The 25,046-nt window shown below is 35.2% G+C and overlaps 1 protein-coding gene, 1 long non-coding RNA gene and 1 other non-coding gene across 3 annotated transcripts; 1 reads left to right on the plus strand and 2 right to left on the minus strand.

Annotated features, from left to right (window-relative positions):
- Positions 1 to 588: 588 nt before the first annotated feature.
- On the minus strand, positions 589 to 25,005 carry LOC100375481 (small ribosomal subunit protein mS25-like). The gene is made up of 4 exons (XM_002737107.3): positions 24,795 to 25,005; positions 5,588 to 5,694; positions 5,120 to 5,207; positions 589 to 982 (listed from the first exon to the last, which is right to left on the minus strand). Exons 1-4 carry the CDS (start codon positions 24,926 to 24,928, stop codon positions 808 to 810), a joined length of 504 nt encoding a protein of 167 aa, XP_002737153.1. The 5' UTR covers positions 24,929 to 25,005; the 3' UTR covers positions 589 to 807.
- LOC144356540 (small nucleolar RNA SNORA79) lies at positions 4,448 to 4,586 on the plus strand. The gene has a single exon (XR_013421454.1). It is a non-coding gene; the product is annotated as a small nucleolar RNA SNORA79 (small nucleolar RNA).
- Positions 8,036 to 9,811, minus strand: LOC146748022 (uncharacterized). Its single transcript, XR_014928917.1, has 2 exons — positions 9,667 to 9,811; positions 8,036 to 8,269 (listed from the first exon to the last, which is right to left on the minus strand). It is a non-coding gene; the product is annotated as an uncharacterized LOC146748022 (long non-coding RNA).
- Positions 25,006 to 25,046: the final 41 nt, after the last annotated feature.

The following is a 25,046-nucleotide window of genomic DNA, read 5'->3' on the forward strand; positions in this document are numbered from 1 at the left end:
TTGTATCTCATCATCAAACGAGTATCGAGAGATATTGCTCTGGAACAGCATTACCGTAATTAAAACAAAATCTACCATCTCATGTATACTGAGATATGGCTCTAGAAGCCAATTCATTAAAAAAAAATGAAAAATTCGGCCATTTTTAATAGGATCGTCAAACCAATATGTCTGTATATCTTTGACATGATGTATAATGAATATTTAAAATTTGAACATAATCAGTGAAAGAAAGTCAGAGATATGCAACTAGAACCACAATCATTAAAACAAAATGGCCGCCAGTCGGCCATTTTGAATCTTATTTGAAAAAGAAAATGATGTGCATCAAGGTCCTATAATGTCCAACACATGTACCAAGTTTGAACAAAATCCATCTGTGAACAGCCAAGAAATGCTTGATTTTGATGATTTTTTTAGCACAAAAATGACTACCATGTGACCATCTTTAATCAGATCGTGAAATAAATTGTATGTATAATATCATGCATGATGTATGTGTGAAGTTTGATTGTGATTGGTCCAGGCATTTCTAAGATACAGGTCCGGACGCACACACGGAAGCACATACGCACGGACACACAGAGGTCAAAACATAAGTCCCTGTTTTCGGACAGCATTCGAACAGGGACTAAAAATCATTTTAATTGGCCATAATTCAAATCTTAAATACAGATCAGTATCTGCTAAAATAAACAAAAATATCAGAAACAAAAATAAAATGCAGTCTTAAAAGTTAATGAGACTCTCTGGCTAATCATTAATGTTCAAATCTTATTCTCCAATTATAACTAAAAAACACATAAATTATTGTTCTGCCATCTTCTTGTATTTTCCCCTCATTTCCTTAGGTAATGGTATAACTCCAGGGCATGGTATTTGTCCTGGGACTTCACATATGCACTTCCTAAGGCATCCTTCTCCAAAGTTTGCTGGGTTATCACTCTTAGCTCGTACTCTTTCTTCAGCTGCCAAAGTTTCACTGTATAAATTAAGCAAAAAAAAAAAATAATTATCATTATTATACTTCTGATACATGTATAAAAAAAAATGCAATTTAGCAGAACAGCCGCTTTGCTGCGATCTATTGAAAGTAAGCCTCAAAGACCTGTTGGATTCGTTTTTTTTTTTATTTTTAATCTTATGTTATTAATATTTTTATTGGGTAAATAAATAAATATTATTAGTGTTAAAATGATTTTGTTCCAGTGTTCAAAATTCACATCAAATTCAAGTCATGTTTGAGCTCTCTACTTTGTTCACATTTGCCAAATAAATGATATAGCAGTTGATAGAAATATAATAACATAAATGGTATTATAACAAACATAATAAGGTTATCTTGTGGTTACATTTTAAATTTGATTTATAATAATTTACAATGTAAACTAGAAATACTGCAACAAGTATTGTGACAATAGATTAAGGTAGCGGGACTATTATTTGCATACTTGTTTTCATCTTCTAATTGTAACTAAATGACTACAAATAGACCCGGGAAAGTATATATTTTTAGAATCTCCAGACTTCAAGCTTTTCACAAGAGTATTTTGCATGCCGGTATCTGCATTCTATGACACGTTACTCAATCAAAGGTGAAAAATTCCTTTTTCTGTAAAAAGAATAATTACGCATTTATGCTGGCGATAAGGAGTTTTTTTTTCACTTTTCCTAGTTGTTCAATAGTCTGGTAAATTGAATGTGTCTGGTCAGTTTTATTCAAGCAACACGTTTTTTAAAAAATAGTGTGCTGAATTTCAATTACTGTTTTAGTCGCATTGCCCCCAATTCAAACCACAACTCGTTGGTAAATAATCGATGAAATAGTTTGTCTGGACACATTCAAGTTCCTCTCACTGTCACCTTAAAGCTGTGAAAATTTGGTGTTAATCCGACGACAATAAGTATACGTTATTTTTTGTTAAAGACCTTGTATTTTGAAAAACATAAACTCCTAGAAAACGTCCATGAAGTAACAGCAAAGATTTTCAAACTTGTTTATCGGCACAATCAATTTGTTTTCCCATCAAGGTCTGTTTTAACATGTGTAGGGACATCCAAATGTGTAAGGCTATTGAAAACCAAAAAAAATAAAGGAATGGGATAGCTATAATTGGATAAATTCGGCATATGAAAACACCAAAATCAATGATTTTTTTTCAGTGGCTGTATGACCTTGTTTCTGACACATTCATATGCAAATGACTAATCTGTGAAACAAACAGGGGCTGGGACAAACCACTCAAATGTTTGGAAACACTCATTGTGTGTCAGATAGCTACTGATAACACATCCTAACATTGCTTTGTCTTGAGTTTATCTTTGAAACTTATAAGTTGTGTTCATGTTACACGAAGTATGGGCTAAGATTTAAGCTGATTTAGGCTTATCTAGCATATTTGCATTTCGGCTAGACCCAATTGCGTCCACGCACAGGGAGGGCCAGTCGTTAGCACGGGCTAAGGGCTGCCATTAGTTGGTGACCTTTGGTAAGCCGCTATTTACGAATGAAAAATGGATGACACGCGCGAGGTTCTATTTCTGCTGCTGGCATGTTTCGTTCTAATTTTGAAGCGACGTGCACAGGAACGCGAGAGAAGACGGACCACTTATTTAGATGCACATAAACAGTATACAACGGGCGTAACAGAATACAGCGTTTTATTAATGCATGTCGTAGACAGCGAACCAAATTTATTTTGTCTACGATTGGAGCTGCTGTACGCTCTACTACAGTGACCCGATTAGTGTGGAAGTGAGCGCGGAGTAATGACTGGTGGAATAGTGTCGTTATACGAACATGGGACAATTTTCACACCCAAAGATCGCCGCAGAGGGCGCTTAGCCCTGGGCTAAGCGTTCACGCATACTCCGTTAGCCCGTGCTAAGGTCTAGACCGCGTCTTAAATTCGGATCAGATTTAACCCGTACTTAGCATTCCTTAGCCCGTGCTAAGCGTTCACGCACGTTTTCTTAGCACGGGCTAAGGAATTTGACCTCTTAGCCCGTGCTAAGGAGCTGTGCGTGAACGCAACTATAGGCGACCAGATTAAACCTGGGTTGTTGATTTTGGAGAACACTAGTGAGGCTGCCTTGCTTCCTTTCAGAAAATCTACATTTTAACCAACTTACATGACATTCTATGTTATGTTGACTTTATCACATGAAAAGTTATAGTGCAGTTCATCAATTAATAAATAAATGTGAAAATCATAATTTTCAACACAAATAATAGTCTCGTTACCTTAAATGTTACATTATGTGGATTATATAAGAAGAGTATATTATTTTTATAACAACTATCACATCAAAATATTGAAGAAATTAGCAGCACTATTAAACAACAATACATACATGTAACATACTGAAGAGAGAATATGACAAATGAAAAAACAAAACTGAGGACATACATTAAATTTAAAATGAATTACAATCTGGAAAATTACATTAATGTTTTGGATAATAATCAAAGAATATCAATGATTAGATTCAGGACAAGTAGTCACAATCTAGCCATTGAAAAGGGCAGACATACCATTAGAAAATAGAATTTGTAAACAATGCCCATCACAGGAAGTTGAAGACGAATTACACTTTTTTTTAGTTTGCCCAGAAATGATTTTATTTTCAGTATTTTATTCCCCAAAGAAATCATTACCAACCTGCAAAAATTCACATATTTAATGAAAAGTAATGACAGAAATATAATAAAACTTTTAGGGGAATTTTTACATAAATCATTTATTTTAAGAAATTCTTTGGAAAAAGACCCACTTGGGATTTTCAGATCTGGAAAAAAAATTACGTGCATACTCGGAATACACTTGTTCATCAACCTGCCAAGTTTCACTGATACCTGCTGTAGAATTTCTGAGAAAATGTTGGAGATGGAAACCGGACAAAACCTGAATTATAACTCCCCTTTTCAGGCTGCGCCTGAACGGGGACTAATAAAAGGGTTGCGTCGTCACATAAGATTATCAAGTATAACCTTTAACATTTAAAAACCCGATATGATTCATGGGAAAATTGTTTACTTCTGATCATGTAACACAACAATATATGAGTCATTCTTTGCGATAGAGATCAAAGATCACAACATCCGGTTTCCGGCTTTACGGCTGTGCTCCTGCAATGTCACTCGTTCGCAATAAGTTTTAATTTGAAAAATATTCAAGTGCAAATGCAATTGTGTCACTTTCTAATGCCATCCATGTCATTACAGATGCAATATATGTAAAGAAAACGAACTTTAAAAGGTTAGGATGCGTGATTTTATGCCACAGTCCTGGCGCGTTTCAACCCTTGGGATATTTTACTATAATAGGGTGTGTCTACATCGCGCATTAAAATTTGTATATAACATTAGCGCGGAAAGAGTGGTATAAAAAAAGATCAGTGATTACTTGAAATCGATACCAGGAAGGGGGGGATAAAGAAAAGTTTTTGATGGTGTTCTACAAACTGATCAAGAAATTCAAGTTTGTTTTTAGGCCATCATAGAATAATATTGAATCACTTCACCCACTGCTGTAAGTCTCCATGACTACCCATATACAGTGAGTGATTTGCTGGTTCATACATATTCTGTAAGTCTCCATGACTACCAATATACAGTGAGTGGTTTGCTGGTTCATACATATTCTGTAAGTCTCCATGACTACCCATATACAGTGAGTGGTTTTGCTGGTTCATACATATATTTGTCTGTAGTATTCTTGTCGTTCACTAATGTTGAATTCTTTTTAAATCAATTTTTATATTTCATGTACTTTTATTGTTTACTTTATTAATCTGAAAACCTAAAAAGAAATGTTAACTCTTTCTTTACGGTATTAATAAAGCATTATTTTTATTCTTCTTGTATTCTGCATGTCTTGACTACGCACTGAGTGGTTATTCTGTCTTTTTTTCTTTTGGTGCGTTATTATTTTTATTTTTTGTATACTCAGATAAAAAATTAAAAAAAAAGAAAAGTTATATAACATTTTATTATTTAATAATTTATTAAAATACATTAAATTTGTCCAACTCCCTGTGGTAAAACCAATTGTGTTTCAGATACATGTACACAGCGCCCTCTGGTGTCACTACACAACATTAACAAATAATTACTTACGCAGACTTTCCCAACACTTTCTGAATTGCTTCAAGAATTTGATTATTATCTTTGCTATCAATATCCATGACAACCTCTTCCCCGGTAACTGAAAATAATAATAATAGTCATTTCAAGTTAAACAACAATTATCAAGTGCATTTTGTAATAAGCCAACCCTCTCATTCCAGAATTCTTCAACAAAATTGAGAAGCCTTCAGAATATTTATGCTGCCATTGTGACAGTCTGAAAGTAACAAAATAACAAAGCTGGTTTTTCTTTTTCATAGAAACTTGCAATTTTTAAAGTGAGTATTATTGTCATCAATAATTTCAACTTATTCTTTGCTGTATTCACCCATGTTACTGTTCCATATACAAGACATATTTAAGCAGACGTCAGGTGACTTTGCATAATTTAATAAACAATATACATTTATATACAGTTGTATGTTGTTTTGTCAGTTAAGATACGATTGACTCTCTTACCTAGCCATGATTGGATAAGAGGTGTTGGAGTTAGATTTTTGAATGTCAAGATTTGTACATGTGGACTTTTATACTGCAGCTGTCCTAGATTCCAGTAAATAAAATCCCTGTGTGAAAACAATAAGAGTTGTTTATTTAAAACAATTATATAAGCTCTAACTAAATATTTGTTTCAATGTAAAAAAAACAAACACTGCATGACTAACAATGTCAAAACTTATTATCAAAGTATGTGTGAAAGGACTAATTTCACAATCAAAATACTAGTAGTATAGTCTAATGTTGCTATTTTTATTATATATTTTTTTTACTTATGTTTTCAATTTACATTTCAATTTTTACATTTCAATTTTTCAACTTCATTGATGTACACAACCAAAATAGAAATGTAATATTTTCTTTACGGTGTCAATAAAGCACTATACTATTCTATTCTATTCTATTATATGAGCCGTTTTCTTTTCCTGCCAGAATCAATGTGTTTATAGCTTGAACCAAGCTATATACTGGCCATGCTTTCTAAAATAGTTGATCCCCAGACAAGGGAGCTCATTCTTGTTCTCCAGGGAAGGATAGTACACATAAAACCTGTTACAATTCCTGTTTTCTGGGGATAGTACATAGAGGTCCCAGGGGTATGCCAGCATTTGTGTGAAAATGATCTCAGCCCTTATATTTGATGAATTACTGAATCTAATACTTTAAATCATTTAATCAAATGTGTTTTTATGAATTTTGTTTTTTAGAAGCAACATTGATTTTTCTCATTTGCTTTGTAGTTTGTTTTTACCTACTTTTTTTTCAAGAAAAGATTTTATATAATTGACATTAATTTGCTTTCTTCAAAGAAAAAGTTTTTCTTTCTTTTGATTTAGTAAAAATAACAACTGTGTTTTATCAACATTAACATGAAGATGCCATTTGGTTGTGTCAACTGGGAGGTTAAACTGGCCGCAGTGGAGTTCTATACGGGCAGTATTTTGATAAGGCTTGTGATTGGGCGATAGGCCAAATAAAAAAAAAAAAAAAATTGTTTCTGGTCCCCTGACCCTTGTCTAGATTTTTTCAGTCGATCCTGTATCTTTTTATGGCCAAACTTGAAAATAGACACTTCCACTCCATTTGAAATTCTTCATTTTTGAACTAAAATGTCAACTTGTACATGCAAGATGTGGTATATTATTGAAAAATACTCTCATAGGACAGTAAGGGCTAAGCAGCACTGCGTAATAATATATTGAGAATAAATAACTCTCATGAAATAATCAAAGAAAGCTTAGAAAGAACTCCCGTGTGCTGAGAGTATTGGAGACACATTCAAAATTAAATCAAAATTACTTGAACTTGAGATGTTGATGGAAACGCAGAAAACTAATTATGCAAATTAGGTAACTAATATGAACAGATTTAAGAGTAAAACTAATAAGGTCTGCACAATGTAACAAGTTTCATTGAAATGTGATTAGAACCAAAATAATATTAATTATTATGCTAATTAGAGAATTAATATGAACAGATTATAACCAAAAATTAATCAGGCTGTCTATTGTCCTAGAGCACTTATGTACCAAGTTTTATTCAAATGTGATGATCAATACTTGAGATATCAGTATTAATTAATTAGGTGATTAAGAAGCATAAATATTTACCAAAAACTAATATGGTGTATAGTCCTAGGTTCATTGAAATGTGATGGGTACTTTTTAAAAGTTTCATTGAAATCCAATGAGTGGCTTTTAGACATCAGTGCAACAGCCATAGAACAGCAAAAAATTAACTAATTATGCAAATTAGGTAATTAATAGGCACAATTATTTATCCCAACATTAATCAGGTCTCTGCAGTCCTAGAATATCTATGTAACAAGTCTCAATGAGATGTGATGATTAGTACTTGAGATATCAGGTGAAAAGCTGAAAATTAACTAATTATGCTAATAAGGTGATTAATATGCACAAATATTTACCCAAAAACTAATTAGGTCTCTGCATAGTCCTCAAGTAACTATGTACCAAGTTTCATTGAAACATGATCATTACTACTTGAAATATCAAAAGCTGAAAATTAATTAATTATGCAAATTAGGTAATTAATATGTACTGATATTACCCTAAAAACAAGTCATGAATGACACTGCCTTCGCTAGTTGTCATTCTAAAGTTGCATGGACATAAATTGGCAAACATGATTTCTATGGCATTTTCAAGTTTATAGCACTCTCCATCCAGGTCAGCATTATTCTGAGCAAGGAAACCAGATAGCACCAAACCAGTACAACAGATAAAATGTCAAGGAAGTATACAAATCAGATCTGCAAATATGTAGAGTCAGTGTTGTGTCTGTTTGGATAAACTAGTTTGTGGCCCTGGATTAGTTTCAATATCTCTAATAAGGACAAGATTACTTCTCATACGACAATGATACAAATAAAGTACAAAAATCCAGAAGAATATTATCAAGTTTTTATTATCATACATTAATATTAACAAATCGTGTGAAATTTTATGTGCAGAGAAAACACATATTTATGCTTTGGTTGACAGAACTTCTCAAAGTAAAAAAAAAGAGGACCTGCTAAACTTTATACAATTGTCAGACACGCAATGAATAGCACCGGTATGTTTTTGTAATACATGTAGTTCCAGTGCCTTTGCTTTCTGAGAAAAAAATCTGGCTCTGCACCTGAAAAAACAAAAAACAAAAAAACATTTAGTCCAAAGTAAGCAGAGGTTGTAGCATATGTGCTCCCATTGGCTGTAAGATTTAATTAAAAAAGATATTTGAGTCTTTTTAGTACGAAAAAATATTACTTAATAAATTTATACCAGCCAGAAAGAAATTGCAGTTCACACTGTACTATTTTAAACATGTTCTACCAAAGTCTGGGATGAACTAATTCAATAGTTTCCACTCTACAAAGTTGTTAAATTAATATTCACAGGATTCTGCAAAAATAAAATATTAAGAATGTGCAAAAAGCCAGAGTACTTGTGCCGAAAATTTCACTTGAGCTGAACCAAATGGATGCCAAGCTATCAAAAGTAATAAAAAAAAACTATTGAGAAAAATACAAAAAAATACATTTAATATAAAAGCAGATAGAAGTGCATAAAAAACTAATCAGCAGAGGTAGTGATCATGTAACCTAAGTGTATGTCAAATTTCCTTTGAACTTGATTGCATTGTCTCAGATTGGCTGTTAATTTGCATATTAATTTGCATACTAATTAACATATTGTAGTTGTATTAAAATATCATATAAAATAATATCCGAAGTTTTGAAAAAAAAAATTTAATATTAAGTCAACATCATTAAAATTGGGGATTACGTGAATTTGACCCCCTCCCTAATATTATTTCACATATCCCTTAAAAACATGGCCGCCGTTAAATCCATCTCAATCGAGGTCCGTAATTTATTTTCCTGCTCATAATGGAGATAAATTATGGTAGCTAAACATTGAAATTGCCACCCTGACTTCTGTACCGAAATAAATAGCTGATTGGGAAAATGTGTCTCTGTTGACAGAGGTTCGATTTACCGATAAACTTCCAACACCGCATGGAGCATGGAAGTCCCGGTCACGAATGCAATAACGCACTCGGGTATCATATTTACTTCAAAGGTAATTTAAAAGTGATGATAGATTCATTGACATTGAATTAAAGTACTTTTCAATTTCATCTTTGCTTTCAAGCAGTCACGGTTGGCCGAACTTGACTTGTGTTTTCTCGATAATTCTAGTCTAATGTGTCGTCACGAAACCAAGTTTCAATCTGCTACAGTTGCCAATGAACAACGGAAATAGCAATCGTACATAACAGAATCACGATCAGCGTGTTCTAAACTTTTACGTTTTTATTATACCAGTATTTTATATGCCAAACGTTATTCCCAAGCCTCCTAAATGACGAGATAGACTTTCGATTTACACGTTTCATAACCAGTTCTTGAACTAATAGCAGGACTGTTTTTCTGGCAAAATGTGACACTGTGCGATCGCTAGTTTCTCACTAAAGTCAGGACACAAAAGGATAAATCAAAGTTCATAATAAATACCATTGGCACAGTTTCTTACCTTTGAGATAGAATTTAATCTATGTAAGCCTTGTGCAAAGAAAGATACAGTCCGGAATAAAATATCCTCAGACGAAATCGCCGACGATTTCCTCAGCGGTTGGACTGGCGCATGCGCAATACGGTATGCCAGTTCTCTTGCGAGATGTCGTTAAAACTCGGACTTTTCCGGCAAATTTCGGCATTTGTACTAGTAAAATGTTGAAAATCACAGAAAAACACAATGAAACTTTGGCGAATCAAAAAAATACTTGGCGTGCATATGTATGGCATTGAGATATACATTTGCACCAATTTGGAAAAAAATTGGACAGAGCATATCAAAGTTATAGGAGGCAAAAGACGGACGAACGGACGGAAGGACGGACGGACGGACGGACAGAACCCAATCTATAAGCCTTCGGCAGACTTCGTCTGCGAAGGCTAACTATCAGGTCTGTGCAGTGTCATATGACATCTATGTCCCAAGTTTTATTGACATGTTATGATTAGTACTTGAGATATCAGTGGAAAAGCCGAAAATTGATTTATCATTATGTAAATTCGGTAATTAATATTCATAGATTTTTACTCAAAACTAATCAAATCTGCGTATTGGTTCAGAGCATCCATGTGCCAAGTTTCATCAAAATCCAAAGAGTGGTTCTTCAAATATCAGTGGAACAGTCATGGAACAGCTTGAAATCAGTTAATTATCATTCAAATTAGGTAATTAATATTCATAGATTTTTACCCAAAACTACTCAAATCTGCGCACTAGTTCAGAGCATCCATGTGCCAAGTTTCATCAAAATCCAATGAGTGGTTCTTTAGATATCAGTGGAACAGTCTTGGAACAGCTAAAAATCAGCTAATTATCATGCAAATTAGGTAATTAATATTCATAGATTTTTACCAAAACCTAATCAACTCTGCGCATCATCCCAGAGCATCTATGTACCAAGTTTCACGAAAATTTGATTAGTGGTTCTTGAGATAACGGTGGAACAAAAAAAGTGACATACAGACATACAGACAGGGTAACTGCAAAGACTCCCTTTTGTGCTTCGCACACGGGAGTCAAAAAGTTATTCTTGCCTACTTGCCCTACTTCTGTTTTCAATGTTACAAGAAACACATTGATTTTATTTGGCCTTGGTCAGGTTGTTTTCATTTGAAATTCATGAAAATTTATAAATATTTATTTATTTGGAACGAACACAAACAAAAGTAAGGTAAACAGACCTAAAATACAAGAAACAAAAAAAGCAAAGATGGAAAGGATAAACTTGTCACAACTGGAGAGAATTTCAATGAATAGATCATCAATACTAACATTTTGGAAAAGTGGGTCATAAATAAAGAGAGCTGAGAGAAATTTCTGTCTACATTCTTTGATAATGCTATGTCATCTAAATACTTTTCAAAAACACATTTATCATTCTTAATTTCCAGATTTTTATTACCTGACCCATTGAAAATCATCCCATCCCTTACCCAAGTTCATAATACCATGGAGGTAATGATAATACTGTGTTCATACTGTCCCACAGAGCCAGCTTGACTATCAATGGTTATCAGTGGTTTTAATTAGGGGCCCAAGCCCGAAGGGCTAGGCCCCTATTGTTATTGTTCAGTTTTTTTAGGGGCCCAAGCCCGAAGGGCGAGGCCCCTATTCTTATTGTCCGGTTTTTTCTTCTTTCTTTCTTTCTTTCTTCCGTAACTTTTTTCGTCAAGCCGTTTGAGAAAACCGCTGAACGGAATGGTCTGATAATGCTCTATACTGATAGTCCCTAATGTGAACTGGTGCAACATGCTTTCAGAATTTAGATTGGTCAATTAGTTTGGCAGCCATATTGGATTGAAATAAAACCGGAAGTGGCTGTTTGACCACTTTCTGAGGGTCTAGGCGTCTAGATTTTTTTATAGTATATAGTACAACTCATGTGTAATAGATATCAGCAATAAAAACTTTAGCGGTCACGTGACTTTTCCCGCCATTTTGTTTTTCCTAAAAACGGCAAAAAACACTTGAAAATCTTCTTCTTCAGAACCACCTAGCAGAATGCTCTCATATGTTGTATTTAGCTTCTATATATGAATCCCATTTACGTTTGAAAAAAATATTACGATTGGTCACGTGGTTTGGCCACCATTTTGGATTTCTTCTAAACAGGAAGTAGTTTTTTACTCTGGCAACACTTGAGGGATTATTTTCAATTTTGCATCATGGCATCTGTATATCAAACCCTTTCAGAAACCTAAAAAAGATTTCAGATCAGTCACATGGTTTAGCCGCCATCTTGGATTTTAAGCAAAATTGACCAAAAGTTTGGGCATTTGTTTCTCAGAGGTGATTCAACCAATCTAATAGATGTTTTTATATTTACCATGCCTGGCCTTAGCTCCATATGAGAAAAATAATATTATTTTGATCAGTCACATGGTTTGGCCGCCATCTTGGATTTTATGAAAACAAATCTTGTGCAATTACATGTGTTGTATTGGTCGGATTTGGCTAAAATTGTATATGTGCATTCTACTCTTGAGATGCATTCTTTTAACCGAATGGCACGTGGCTGGGTTTTGTCGCTGGCCGCCTGAGGGGTGGGGGCTTCTAACCTCATTAATATGCATAACTGATATATCTCAAGCACTGTTGGAGTTAGGAAGATGAAACCTGTGTTATTATGACAACATTAAACAATTGATTTCATTAAAATAACAGATGACCATATATGGTCATGTGAGCTCATTAATATGCATAACCATTATATCTTAAACACTGTTGCAGTTAGGAAGATGAATTCTGTGTTATTATGACAACAGTGAACAAGAGATTTGATTAAAATAACCGATGACCATATATGGTCATGTGAACTCATTAATATGCAAAGCAGTCATATCTAAAACACTGTCGCAGAGCAGGACATGTAAATAGTGTCATTATGAAGACATTGAATGAAAGATGTAACTGACATTAGAAATGGCTATATATGATTATGTAATCTCATTATTGTGCATAAGAACATGGCTCATTGTATATCCTGAAAACCATATTTTGATAACCAAAATAGGTAAATACATGGTACCAAGTTCATTTTGACCTCATTGTTACTGATAATACAAGCTACCTGCAGCTGATTGTCTAACATGTGACCACATTAATTATGAAACAGAATCTTGTCAGCTTGGGCCCCGGTGATGCCGCTTGCGGCTTTAATCTTCTTTCTTTCTTTCTTCCGTAACTTTTTTCGTCAAGCCGTTTGAGAAAACCGCTGAATAGAATGGTCTGATAATGCTGTATACTGATAGTCCCTAATGTGAACTGGTGCAACATGCTTTTAGAATTTTGATTGGTCAATTAGTTTGGCAGCCATATTGGATTGAAGTTAAACAGGAAGTGGGTATTTGACCACTTTCTGAGGGTCTAGGCGATCAGGGTTTTTTATGGCATATAGTACAACTCATGTGTAGTAGATATATGAAAAAAAATTCTAAACGTAAACCTCAACTTTTTCCGCCATGTTTTTTCTCCCAAAAACGGGAAAAAACCCTTGAAAATCTTCTTCTTCAGAACTACCAAGCGAAATGCTCCCATATATAGTATTTAGCTTCAATATACAAAGCACATTTAAGTTTGAAAAAATTGTTATGATTTGTCACATGGTTTGGCCGCCATTTTGGATTTCTTCTAGACAGGAAGTAGTTTTTTTTATCAAGCCACAATTATGTGACCTCTTTCAGATATCAAAGAAAAAATTCAGATAAGTCACATGGTTTGGCCGCCATCTTGGATTTTAGGCAAAATTGACCAAAATTTTGGACATTTGTTTCTCAGAGGTGCTTCAACCGATCAACTAGATACGTTGTATATCAGATGTATGGCCATAGGTCCATTTGAAAAAAATAATATATTTTCGATCAGTCACGTGGTTTGGCCGCCATCTTGGATTTTAGATGAAAATGACCAAAAGTTTGGCCATTTGTTTCTCAAAGGTGCTTCAACCTATCAACTAGATATGTTGTATATATCATGTTTGGCCATTGCTCCATTTGAAACAAATGATATAGTTTTGATCAGTCACATGTTTGGCCGCCATCTTGGATTTCAAATAAAAATGACCAAAAGTTTGGGCATTTGTTTCTTTAAGCTGCTTCAACCGATCTACTAGATGTTTTCATTAATAATATGTCTGGCCATAGCTCCATATGAGAAAAATAATATAATTTTGATCAGTCACATGATTTAGCCGCCATCTTGGATATTGTGCAAACAGAAATTGTTCAATTACATGTGTTGTATTGGTCCGATTGGAATAAAATTTTGTACGTGTATTCTACTCTTTAGATACATTCTTTCCCCTGAATGGCATATGGCTAGGTCATGTGGCTACGCACCCATGGGGTGGGGAGCTTCTAACCTCATTAGTATGCATAACTGCTATATGTCAAGCACTGTTGTAGTTAGGAAGATGTAACCTGCGCTATTATGATGACGTTAAACAAGAGATTTGACTAAAATAACTGAAGACCATATATGGTCATGTGAACTCATTAATATGCATAACCATTATATCTCAAACACTGTTGCAGTTAGGAAGATGAAACTTGTATTATTATGATGATATTGAACAAGAAATGTGATTAAAATAACAGATGACCATATATGGTCCTGTGAGCTCATTAATATGCATAACTGTCATATCTGTAACACTGTTACAGAACGGGATATCTAACTTGTACCATAATGAAGGCATCAAACAAACCTCATTATTATCCATAAACACATGGCTAATTATATATTTTGAAAACCATATTTTAATAACCAGACCAGGTAAATACATGCAACTAACTGCATGTGTACTTAATGTAACTGTTCATTCAAACTTCGTGGTCTACATTATTAAGATGATTGTAAACAAGAGCTCTCACTAAAATAAAAGATGTCCATATATGGTCACGTGAACTCATTAATATGCATAACTGTCATATCTGAAACACTGTTGCAAAACGGGACATGCAACCAGTGCCATAATGAAGTAATCAAACAAAAGACTAACATAAAAGAATACCATATATGACATTGTAATCTCAATAATATGCATAAGCACATGGCTCCTTATATATTCTAAAAACCATCTCTCATTACCAAACCAGGTAAATAGAAGGCACATCAACCTCAAGGTACAAATCATTCAAAGTACCTTAATGGCGATTCGGTGAGCACTTTAATGACGAAATTCGTCCGATAGCTTGGGCCCCGGTGACGCCGCTTGCGGCTTTAATTGGTCTTGTGTTCACAGTGTATAAAGACTAAACTGAGTCAGCGTTGTTAATAGCCGCCATGTTTCTCTAAATATGTTTTTGTTTTTTTGTTACAACAGAGGTATTAACAAAAGTTTTCAAAATAAACAAATAATGGCAGGACTCCAGAAGACGTACCTACACTTTATGCAATTTTTTAAAAATTATGCTAATTTATTCATGACGTAGCAGTTTCTGTGCTCATGAATATTCATTAATTTGTGGGTCAATACATTCTAAAAGGGGCGATATATTATTTGGGGGGAAGAGTTTGAAAGGGGGATTAGCAATTCTTAGGGGGTCAATACAAAAGAAGGGACCCATTTGGAGAGCAGCAATGCTCTTTGTGTCTGTTGTTGTTGTTGCACGTGACTTTACGTCGTCGGCTGCGACTGGCTTCCATGTGAGGGAGTATTTCTGTGTTCTGTTTTTCTGACTTGAGTTCTTGATATACAGAAGTTGTTGTTTATGTTTTTAACGTCTTTCATATCTTGTCTTGTAGCAGTTTCTGTGCTCATGAATATTCATTAATTTGTGGGTCAATACATTCTGAAAGGGGCGATATATTATTTGGGGGGAAGAGTTTGAAAGGGGGATTAGCAATTTATAGGGGGTCAATACAAAAGAAGGGACCCATTTGGAGAGCAGCAATGCTCCTTGTGTCTGTTGTTGTTGTTGCACGTGACTTTACGTCGTCGGCTGCGACTGGCTTCCATGTGAGGGAGTATTTCTGTGTTCTGTTTTTCTGACTTGAGTTCTTGATATACAGAAGTTGTTGTTTATGTTTTTAACGTCTTTCATATCTTGTCTTGTAGGAGTGTCCAGTCCCAATCTGATTAAAATCCGATGTAGGTATGAGGCTCCAATTTTTTTTTTTTTTTAATACTTTTTTTTTTTTTAATAACCCTTTATATTATATTTATTTGTATTTTAGTTTGAATATGTTGATTTTTTTGGTTTTTCTTGCCGTTAATCAGTTCTTAGAAAATTGTGTCCCAGTCGCCTCTAACTACATCTGACTCAATGCCTATACAAATCTCATACAACGAGATCAGTTTTCGACGAGTTTTGTCGACCAATCATAGTGCGGCTTACAAAAATAGCTGTCTGACTTTGCACATGCGCCAGACTCATCGTTCCAGGCTATTTCAAGATGGCTGCAAGTAATGCTAGAATCGATGTGAAATCAATCGACGATTCCGAATTTGAGGTGAGTTTTAGTCACTTTTACAAAAACTTAATTGTTATTTGTGAGCAATCACGATTGATGTATGTAATTCGGATTTCAACTTTGATGACCTTGTATTACCGCAGGTGAGGCGACAGTCACCGATCACGTTAACGAGTCGCATTCGACGCAATATAAACCATCAATTATGTGCATGTTGCTTCGACTTTATACTGATACAGTCATCACGATCATACTATTGCATTATGAGTTAATATATTACGGCCAAGCAATGTTTTTGCGAGTCTCTAATAAACCTATGGTTTTCATGTCAGTAATTTTCGTATTTGTATTTAGCCTTTCAACGACATCCCCTACTCCCGTCTTAACCATTAAACGGTCTGAGCACCTGTGAGTAAAAGTAATAGTTTTGTCTTCACGTGACGCCGTGACTGTGACCTATATGCATGAACCAGTAACATGAATAATTTATTTGCCGAGTCCTTTCTTTAAGGTGTGCAAGAAGGAGGCATTAACACATCTGTTATCAAAAAACAATGTCCAAGCCATCCAGCCAACTGGATTTGGCTAAATCACTAATCTACCCTTTTATAATTCAGGAACCTGGTGCTGTTATCATAGTTTCACCCGTGGTTTCATTAATGAAGGTAAGATTTCCACTCAACATTAAAATCGTAGTTTGCATTATGTGTGTTATATATTGTAGAAGTTCATGTTGAATGGTCGATGGAATGCGGTTTAAAAGTGGCTTAGCCACTCATCATTTCATATTCTCAGATAAAATGCGAATATTTTTAATGTAGGATATATGTGAACATAATCCTCCACTACTGCATATGTACAGAGCTGTGTTGGTTCATTATGTTAATTGGGCAATTCATTATAAAAGTGCTGATTCTACCAAAATTTCAGTGTACATGTTTTACTAGAGAATTTTTTTCTTAAAAATCAGGAAATTATTAGATTTGGAGTCCTAACTTGTACACGTTTACCTTCAAATGATAATTTGTGTGTTTATTTTTTGTAGGGGTGAAAAAAAGGATGACAGCCAAAAAAGCATGCGCAAGACACAACAAAGTGCATTCAAGGGATTTTTCTAGCATGTTGGGGAACTATGCTGTTTTGCCTGATGTTACAGTCCTTGCACTGACCACAACTGCCTCAAAATCTCTACAGTCTCAGTTGAAAGACAGCCCATTATTCCAGACTCCTAGGGACAGTGTATCCATATTTTATTGGATGGTTGACAAACTAAGAGAAGAAAAAGATACTTTCCCACAGACAATTATTTTTCATTAGCTCTAAAATATTGTTATTTCAAAGAGGAGTATTCCCAGTCAGTTTTTTTATATGCGAATGTACCGTTACTATAGGGAAACTGACAGTATTGTACAAGAATTGCATCCAAAAAAAAGCTGAAGTGTCCAACTAAAGTTTGAGATTAATATTCTGCCACACAGCCTTTGGCAATTTTATCAAAAATGTACTCCATTTAGATCCCTCTTTCGATATTGAAAGTTATAATACAGGGGTCGGGTTGAGTTGGTAGAGATGATGAACCATCTCAGTAGTTTTGTTTTATCATGTAAATTAATAAATTATATAATAAATGTAACAGTATACAGGAGGGTTAACTTATTTGAAGATTTTGCATCAAATTGAAGACATCAGTGACTGAAGAGCAATAAACCACATGACCTAAATAAGTGACATCTTGGTTTATTTCATGAAAAATAGCATATATTTACATCCTTAAGCCATTAATTTATTTTCCAGCTGTTTTTTTAAGCATAACATGTTCATCTGCTGAAAAAAAAAACAATTGACAGAACAAGGTTTATTTAAGTATCAATAAATATTTATCTCAAAGAAAATATGTTTGTCAATCACTAATTTACTGAAAATACTCTTATAAAAATAACAAAAAGTATTTGGCAGCTATTCATCACAGTTTTAGAATTCAACAGGGATATGTGGCTACCTACTACTAGTTAATTGTGATGGTACTGTTTATCAAAGTTCCCAGCGCACTGTCTTGTTCACTGTACCAAGAGTGTCTTCACACAAGTGATAGGATTTAAGTCCTATTTATAGGAGCACTGTTTTCACTGATTTGTTGTCATATTTAGCTTTATTGCAAATTAGTGTTTGCGAGATAAAAGACAGGCAAAATGGGAATTGAACCCAGATCCTCCTGATCACTATGTAGACAACTGACCCACAAGACCATGATTGTGTTTGCATTTGATGAGACTATATAGTGTGTATATATACTGTATATATATAAATACAACATATTTCTATTATTGAGTTACAATTGTCCAATTGTTTTATTTGTGTAAACTATATGCATGCCATAACCCGTTGGTGTACATCTTGCCAATTGGGTGTTTGCCATTTGCGTTGCCCATACCTGACCCGACGCTAACCCTAATGCCAAGACATGTTCCTGTTGTGCACTGTCTGCGGGTAAGTTGCATTGATGTCAACTGATTAAACAACTCTTGTTTAATTATTTTACACAATTACAAGTGGTTAAATTGAGAGAATAAATGTATGGACTAATATTTGAGACTTATTTTGGTGTAGAAAAGTCGCATTTAAAGCGAACCTAAATGCGGGCTTAATTTATAGTTGTGTATATTCTAAACTGTATTCGAAATAATATTGCAGTGGTTTAATTTTGTTTTAATTATAACTGTAGCTTGGATAGACATTTGAAGTGCTTGCAATTAAACACCATGGAGGCCATTCATGAAGGGGAATAAATAAGGAACGAACATATTTAACATCCGGGTACTTTTCAAAGCTATGACATTTTAGTATCTGATTGCATTCGTATACGCCATTGTACATAGCCGTTCATGCTGCCAAGCATTGTGTACTACTAGTATAAACTCAACTTTTATATGCACAATGTGCTTTTTAAAACTTGGGTTACAGCCTTATGCGTTTGAACCACAGTATTCTGAGAGTGAATTAAAGCCCAATTGCGTTAAAGTATCGTATTTCCCCGATCGTAAGCCCCTCCCGAGTATGAAGCCCATCCCTATAATTTTACTTGGTATTTATCGAGTTGAGAGCATTCATGATTATAAGCCCAGAGTGTTTTTACTGGGCGTCGACGATATTCTTTAAAATATGCATGTAAAAGGTGTGTTTCGTTTCATAATAATCGTGATTGGCTTGGTGGTTTGGTTTATGCTTTTAATTTTATTAGAAAACTCGCATTAATTTCAGAGTGCATGGCAAACGTACACAACGTGGTTCGCATCCTTTCTATTCTGACATTTTCTCAGATTGAACCTTGATGTTGCAATTCCGGAGTAATCCATATTTCTTTGAGTAGTAGCTTTCGAAAAGCCAAAAAGTGTGATCGTTAAGTTTGGTGTAAACAACTCGCGCTTGATTAATTCCCACAATTACAAGTTGTTAAATTGAGAAAATATATGTGTGGACAAATATTTGAGACTTATTTTGGTGCAGACAACTCTCATTTAATAATTTTACACTATTACAAGTTGTTAAATTGAGAGAATAAATGTGTGGACAAGTATTTGAAATTTATTTTGTTGTAGACAACTAGCATTTGATTAATTCCAACAATTACGAGTTGCTAAATTAAGAGAATAAATGTGTGGACAAATATTTGAGGCTTATTTGGTGTAGACATCTCAGTCTCGTTTAAATAATTTTACACCATTACAAGTTGTTAAATTGAGAGAATAAATGTGTGGACAAATATTTGAGTCTTATTTTGGTGTAGACAACTCTCATTTAATAATTTTACACCATTACAAGTTGTTAATTGAAAGAATAAATGTATGGACAAATATTGACCATATATTTGTGAGTAAATACCCGTCGTTTAATTAATTTCCACCTCTACAAGGTTGTTAAATTGAGAGAATAAATGTGTCGACAAATATTTGAGATTTATTTTGGTGTAAACAACTCGCATTTGATTAATTCACACAATTACAAGTTGTTAAAATAATGAAATAAATATACTGGTATCATTGGATATTTTGATTTAATTGTGAAATTTTCTAACAACATGTTAACTGCTGACTTTGAACCCTCAATCAACAATTCAGCAGACACAGTATAAATTCCACAACACCGCGGAAGATATTCGTCTATTGCCTGAATTGTTTTCGTAATATAGGAACGCCATCGACACTTTAACAAAACGTACCTTGACTTGGGTCTTGTTTATCTCTTGTCACAATCTGGAAACTGTTGAACAAATTGCGCGTCGTCCAGTTTAAGACGTAAGTTATTACCAAACGCTTCAGCGTGGTATTAAGAATTTGTTTTCAGGGTTGGGTGATTGAAAATGGGTGCACATATGGGTGTAATTCCTGGAATTGCAATAGAGAGGGTTCAAGCCGAAATACAATATATAGTGTTTCCATGTTTCGTCTGATATTTCTGTGGTATTCTGCTGCTGTAAATAATGCAAGATTTGTTCCGAAATTCAGTGTGTTGTGTGCACTCCAGGGTTATTCGTTTTTTTTCTCAAAACACCCCTATTTTTTAATGGCAGAGTCCAATAGTTTCACCCCAACTGAGAAATCTGCATTGTTGCTTGAATGAGAGCTAATTAAACACATTTTCCAGATCGGCGAAAGTGTATGCAACAGCCAATTTTAACAGCCTGTCACGTGATTTTACTCTGAATGTCAACAAGAAAGAGGCTAGTCCATTTTACGCAGGAATAATTGGGGGTAGAATATGTGAGGGATAGTATCAACAGAGATGTGTATACTGAAAAGTAACATCTATCCTTCTTTTGCATTACTTAGCATTTCTGTTTTAGTATACTGGTTTGAAAATGTTGAATTTGCATGATTTGCGATGTTTTTTTTAACTGAAACTCCCCTATTGATTGAATGTCGGGTTTGAAGAAGAACGGCACACCACGTGATTCGTTTGAATACAATGGTGAAGGGTTGACCCTGGGTTGACACAAATTTATGTTGAAGTTAAAAGTTTCTCCACAGAATTTTGCATTGGCAAACATGCCATGCTACTGCGGTACTCCACTGACGGGATGACTTTCGTCGACAGCGGTCGTCGCTGAGCCGCATGCTACAACTTCGCTTGTGATGTAACTTCCGTGAATTGAATGAATCTTCATTACCGGTTAAAATGTTGTTCATTTGGCGTTGGTAATCTTTATTTGTAACTGGGTAACGTCGCAACGTCGCCAGCAGAAACATCCTAACTAAAACCGGGCACCGTATATGAAGTTCGCAAAAAACATTCAGTCTTTAGAAGTCACTTAATTGTATTGCTAGGACGTATTCAGCCGTTAAATGTATTATTTCCAACCGTTTTGCGATAGTATTTTCTAGATTGGAGGCAGCATTTACATTTCATTCAAAGTTCAAAGTTGCGTTGAGATTACGTTGATACAGTGTAACAATGTCGGCGCCGGTGATCTCTTACCAGTGCGCAACGCAGCCAAAATAAAAGGCATGATCATTTGGGCACTGCTATTACAAGACTGGTAGGAGGCAATAAATTTGGCGAAAGTATTCAAAAAACAGATTTTGGCTGTTGCCATGGTAGCGGTGGGTCAGGATTGTTTTTCCAATTAGTGATGGTACGACCTGCCTGTCAAGTATGAACAAAATCAGCCAAGCCAAAAAAAATCACAGAAGAGTTAAAAAGCCATTCCTGCTGAATAGTTACTCTAACTTCGGGGTCAACTTTCTCATTAATGAAACAAGATATCAAAAATTCAAATAGTAACTTTTTGCCCACACTCAAGCCGAGTACAATGAGCTATGTCTGAGGTGTTGTATCACAGGGAGTTGGACAAACTTATGTATTTTAATAAATTATTGAATAATAAAATGTTATATAACTTTTCTTTTACCCCCCCCCCTTCCTGGTATCTATTTCAAGTATTTTTGTCAGGTTCAAATCGTTCACCAGCATTTTTGGCATGTTAGATGTACATCACATAGAATACTAGGATTGGGAGAACTTAATGTTTGTTGACCACCTGGAAACTGAGTTTTATAAATCCGCTGCCTGGACCCGCAGTAAAATCTCCGATTAATATGGAGCCGCAACCATCAACATCCATATACCATGAGGTTTCTGCTGGCAACGTTGCGGTGTTATTCAGTTCCAAATAAAGACTACCAACGCCAAATTAGCAAAAATTAACCGGTAACCAAGACTCAGTCTATCCACGACCAGCAAGCAACATCACAAACGAGGTTGTAGTGTGCAGCTCACGAGTCAGCGACGACCGATTTCAACGAAAGTCATTCCGTCAGTGGTGTACCGCAGTTGCACGGCATGTTTGCCAATGCACAGATCTGTGGAGGAACTTTTAACTTCAACATCTACCGTGTATCGTAGTCGTGGTCCCAACTAAAGGGCGACAGTCGTCGTGTCGCGTCCCGTTCGATATGGGACTCATAGCGATGTATACAACGCGTGTAAAATACATTGTTTATTTACATGAAATTCGAACACGCGCTGCGCTACGACCACCGCGCTTAAACATCCACGAGTTATTTATTCGGACAACGACTCACGTACAGCGACACGCGTTCTACACTGACAAGCGTTGCTAGGTCGCAGCCACAGTCACTTGGGGGCTGAAAATCAATAAATACTAATTTTCAACAAAAAAATCATCCGCTATACGTATATAAATAAACTATACGTATAGCGGATGATTTTTTTTTGAAAATTAGTATTTATTGATTTTCAGCCCCCAAGTGACTGTGGTCGCAGCACTGTCTTGGAGCATATTAATGGGCAATTGGGTTCCCCGATCTAAATTTCTATCCCGGTTTGTTGCACGTTCTTTTTTTAATATGAAATAATCAAATATGGGACATATGTATAATAACAGAACCCCACACCCTCCCCGTGGCTTCGCTCGTGAATGTACGGCAGCAGGATACACCGCATCACTCGTGAAAATAACTTCCATACGCAATGAAAGCCACGGGGAGGGTATCTGTCATAATACTTCATTATCACTGAAAACATTTTTCCCCTGAAATAAATTCCAGTGAATATGCCATTTCCCTCATACTCTATTGAGACACAGCGCAGTGAAAATTGGATTCACATGTAATGCTTGAAAACATGTCAGCAAAAATATTAAGTGAAATTCTACGTGACTTCATAATAGTTGGAAATGAACACATTACACCCGACCCTACCACTCCATATACAATGTAAACTACACCCCAAAACATCCTTTCACCCACAGTTACTACCGTGTTTCACCAGTGTATTCTATTTGACGTCAGGAGAAATTGAAATAAACAAATCAATTATAATTTCAGCCTCTAGTTGACCACTGATTAAATAAACTACCTCGTCTTTATGTCAACTTGCAGTTATTCGTTGCCTACATCAGTGACTTCAAAATATGTTTCAATCCCAGGAATTTCACTCGCTGTTAATTGCATGCGGGAGTGCCAGTCTTTAATGAATTTCTATTGTCATGTCAATTTCTTGCGATTACTCGGAACATTAAGCTGTAACCACATGCCGCCTAGGTGCTGTAATTAAATCCTGGTGTAAGCACCATATGAACTATGAACAATGCATGTGAAGCCAGCTGTGGGGTATATTCAATCCTATAGATTTCTCATTGTTTGGTAACTATTTGCTGCAAATGCAACAAAAATCGATATAAAAAATATTACCCACACAGTATTCTACAGGTTACTTGTTATATTATTTATTCATTCAGTTTTGCATGGAGTTTTGTGAGGTTTATTATTTTTTCGCAAAGTTTTTTGTTTACTTGTTACGGTTTGGGGATTTCAGTTTATTTGATTTACGTTTTTACGGTAGCTCTGAGCGGGACTCACTGTCTTTTCAAGCTAATATTGTTTTATCTCGATGGCACGCTTGTGTACCATGCCACGACATTGATCGATGAGGGACTTCTCCAATGTACCAATGTACCGATGAGTTGAACGGGAAAGCCAAAACGATTGCTGATTTACGATTGCTTCGATTCTGGTGAGTGTGTATCTAGTGTGATTCGAACCCATGTCGTATGTATTGTGCATTTTTTTATTTCCCATGTTGGCTACGCCGTAATATGCAACCACTTCCCCGTTTTATTGCGATTTTGTGAGTGTTTAATGATGTCTTCCTCGCCCGTCACGCCATGACCCAGTTTCAACCACACTGCCATTTTGCAACAAAGTGTGTGACCCTTGGCGTGACCCGACTGACTATATGATCGTTCTGTTCAACTGTTAAGCTAGGATTTATTACCGTTATTATCATTATATTGTCACGTGATTTGTTTTACCTTATGTGTAATGTCTTAAGTATTTTCATTTGTATATACCAATTCGTATATGCCGAGGAAACGACCCCGATTGGAGGTCATGTATTTTGTGACGTCACCAATTCGTGTGTATGTACGGCTTCTAGAAATGTGCCCAAATAGTTATTAATATATACAATAATTTTGTCTGAAACCAAATGGAAATTTTTGATGGGATATCTGTTATTCTCCATAAATGCTAGAGTTCAGGATTTTGTAAACATTTTATCTAAACTGTTGTAGACTGCAATTCTTGCATGCAGCGATATTTATTTGAATTTTCATTAAAATTAAGTAATAATAATTTGTTATTATTGACACGTACCTGGCTCCTTTACTAGCAGCACCCTTTTGGTTATAGTTAATCGTGAAAATCTGTACATTTTCACGCAAATGTAGTTTTCCTTGCTTTAAATACTGTATTGTTCGACGGATGGGATCCCTCCCTCGCATCGGCATTGTGCACAATTCTGTTCACACCCCAAACGTTAAACACATGGCAGTACGCCGTCCAGCTGATTGCAGTCAATATAGCGCCCTCTGCGTTGTAAATGTTTAGGGAATCATTGTACATGAT

The sequence above is a fragment of the Saccoglossus kowalevskii genome, chromosome 3 (assembly GCF_978046115.1).
Source record: "Saccoglossus kowalevskii chromosome 3, keSacKowa6.1, whole genome shotgun sequence".
NCBI classification, from domain to species: domain Eukaryota; kingdom Metazoa; phylum Hemichordata; class Enteropneusta; family Harrimaniidae; genus Saccoglossus; species Saccoglossus kowalevskii.

Coding starts and splice junctions, on each gene's coding strand:
- LOC100375481 (XM_002737107.3), bottom strand. CDS start 24,928: ATGCCGATGCGAGGGAGGGATCCCATCCGTCGAACAATACAGTATTTA. Junction 5,695..24,794: donor GCTGCTAGTAAAGGAGCCAG/GTACGTGTCAAT, acceptor GTTTTCACACAG/GGATTTTATTTACTGGAATC. Junction 983..5,119: donor AAAGTGTTGGGAAAGTCTGC/GTAAGTAATTAT, acceptor TAATTTATACAG/TGAAACTTTGGCAGCTGAAG.